The sequence below is a fragment of the Pteropus vampyrus genome, unplaced genomic scaffold, assembly GCF_000151845.1.
Source record: "Pteropus vampyrus isolate Shadow unplaced genomic scaffold, Pvam_2.0 Scaffold186, whole genome shotgun sequence".
Classification (NCBI taxonomy): domain Eukaryota; kingdom Metazoa; phylum Chordata; class Mammalia; order Chiroptera; family Pteropodidae; genus Pteropus; species Pteropus vampyrus.
Genome location: NW_011888967.1, coordinates 3,507,747 through 3,510,471, shown reverse-complemented (window position 1 = coordinate 3,510,471; position 2,725 = coordinate 3,507,747). Strand labels below are relative to the sequence as shown.

The following is a 2,725-nucleotide window of genomic DNA, read 5'->3' as shown; positions in this document are numbered from 1 at the left end:
GAGAGAGGTTCTGCAAACTCTGCCTTCCGGTGACCTTGTCCCCACAGCTGCTTTCTAGAGAACCAGACCAGAAAAGGATGGTGCAGAAAGTATAAGCACCTTCTCCTCTCCATGGCTGCAGCTGTGACAGTTTTGGTTCCCCAGAGAAACGCAGTCTGCCTCTGACTCCTACTTGTTGGAGGGAGGAAATTTACTGCAGCTAGATGAACTCTCTCCTGGTGAAAAATGGCCTCTTTTAAGGAACAAAGGCAACCACAGGCAATTTTAAGTTTTAAGGGCTCTCTGCTCAATATGAGAAACAGAGCTTATTCAACTGTGGCAGAAGGAATAATTAACATGGTCAACAGTACTGACATGGCCCTCTCTGGGGCTCTGCAGTTCAAAATCATTGTGGGGCTGTGGCTCCAGCCTGGAAGGGAGCTTCAGAGGCCTGCCAAGCTTTGGGAGCTCCTTGGGAGCTAACGCAGCTTGAAGCTGGTGACCTCACCAGCAGTTTCAGGCAGAATTGGGGAAGAAGGGCAAATGGAAGAACGGGCCCCATCTCTGTTCTAAACTAATTTTCTCTGTTGACTTCATCACCTAGAGAGATGGGGGTTAGGAGTCACCAACTCTGTGAAAGGGGGAGCAGCTGCTTTTCATAAGGACTGAAGGTAGGTGAGTGGGGAGGGGCAGCGAACCTGATTTTCCTGTAGCCCCCAGGCAGTCCTCCCAAATGCCCCAGTGCCCAGGTGAGGCCCACTCGGGCGCCCACGGGTCTGACTGAACACTTCCCACTCTTCTCTCCTTTTAAGCTCTCTGGCAGCTTGGCCTCCTTGCTTTTCCTCAAGCTACGTCAGCGGGCCCCCGCCTCGGGGCCCTTCTACTTGCTTTCTCCTCACTCTATTCAGGTCTCTGCTCAAATCTTGCCTCCTCAGAGAGGGCTCTGTTGATCGCTCTACCTGAAACAGCTTCTGTCCCTCTGTCCCCTGACCTAGTTTTATTTTTCCTTTATCAAACTTCCCATTACCTAATTTTACATTAAGTATATTTATCTTCTGTCTCCCTACAACCCTCATAATGAGTACCTTGTCTGCTTTACTTAGCCATATATCCCTAGCACTACAACAGTGTCTGACACATAGCTGGTGCTCAATAAATATTTGTTTCGTGTATGATTCAGGTTCGAAAAATAGAGAGAATCTGGGCACCCCGGGGCAGCTCAGGTCACTGGAGGGAAATCAGGAAAAGCCACCCTTACATCCTCAGACTCAAAGACGTGGCAAATCATCTTGTACTGCCTTTTTCCATCCTGGGATGGGTGGGAGGCTTCCACGTTCTCTTGGGAATTAGAGCGAGGCATCCTCCTGCGGGCCATCAGCACAACGATGTTCCCGATGTCTGCGATGTAGGAAATGGTCCTCAGAGGGTGGTCCATCATTGTCTCCTGGAGGGCAGGAGGGAGAGGATGCTAAGTCCAGTGCACTCACCCAGGCCTGGAGGCTATTCCCTTGGCTAATAATTACCCAGGAAATGGTCTGTAGCAGGTGAAAAGAAATGTCAATCATTTTACAACCAGTAGACTCTCTGGTGGGGAAGTAAAAAAAAAAAAAAATGAAATTTACATGTGATGCTTGCATTTTGTTTTCCTGTGTGTGTGTGTGATTTTGAAAGGCTAATCTGTTCGAGTTTGTGAATCTTCTGGTAAAAAACTTATCAGAATTATTAGCAAACAAAATTCATGTTTTGTTTTTTCCTTCAATTTTTAAAAAATCAGTTTCAAGGTCCCTCTGCCCCCACCTCCCTTGGCAGGCACTGCAGACAGAACCTTCTAGCCTGTATAGAAGCCAGCATCTGGGGACAGCTGCTCTACAGACAGGGGCACAGTCTCTGAGTTGTCATACTGCTAGGTTTCACCACTGGGAGAGGTGACAGCCAGCTAATACCTGTGTGTCAGCATTCAATACTTTGATTCTCTGCGTAGAAATGAAGAGATCCACCTCTGTCATTGGTTGAGATTCGCCTTCAGGAGCCTGAGAAGAAAAATGCATTAAGGGAAAGCTTAGTACATTCCTCTGACGCAGGCGCATGGGAGCATGGTCACTCACACATAGAGGCGTTGAGACACAGTCACCAGAACAGCAGTGCAGAACCCAGAACTAGGCTGCCAAAGCTGATGGTACCACACAGAGGTGAACACATGAATGAGGGTTAGTATCTCCAGGTTACAGGGAAGAATACAGCTCCCCCTTGCTTCCCCTCTAGAAGCAGTAATTCACTGCGGTAGATTTGGCTTTACGAACACAGATCATGAATGGCCCTTTCTGCAAAGGTTTCAGAGCCCAACAGACTGAAGGAATAAAGACAAGTGACTGATACCCCAGGACCTCAGTGAAGTCAGAGTCTGCCCCTGATCAAGTGGTGGGGACAATGTTTATAGCAGGTGCAAACAAAGTCACTTGGATGCAGTTCTGGTAAGAGGGTCTTCATGTTCACACACCAACATAGCAACACAGAAGCAGTACTCTGAAGCCGCCCCACTAAGAAAGAGCCCCAGTGCCTCAACGTCCCACAAGTAGCTCATAAGCACCTAGAAGCTCCACAACCAAAAAAGAGCATCAGTCTAGTTCACTTTAAGGCTTAACTCTGAACATGTGTGGTTATTAGCGAGTTTTCTTTTTTGCATCCAGCAATCTGAGAAATCCACAAATCAAACATGACTATAATTGAACAGACCCAAGTCCCTGCC

At 47.8% G+C, this 2,725-nt stretch overlaps 1 protein-coding gene across 1 annotated transcript in view; it reads right to left on the bottom strand.

Moving 5' to 3' along the window:
* APBA1 (amyloid beta precursor protein binding family A member 1) overlaps window positions 1-2,725 on the bottom strand; it is a 216,808-nt gene that overhangs the window by 38,177 nt on the left and 175,906 nt on the right. The window contains exons 6-7 of the mRNA XM_023537346.1: window positions 1,923-2,009; window positions 1,238-1,423 (exon numbers count right to left, since the gene is read on the bottom strand). Coding sequence (XP_023393114.1) covers window positions 1,238-1,423; window positions 1,923-2,009 — 273 coding nt within the window. The remainder of the gene's footprint in view (window positions 1-1,237; window positions 1,424-1,922; window positions 2,010-2,725) is intronic.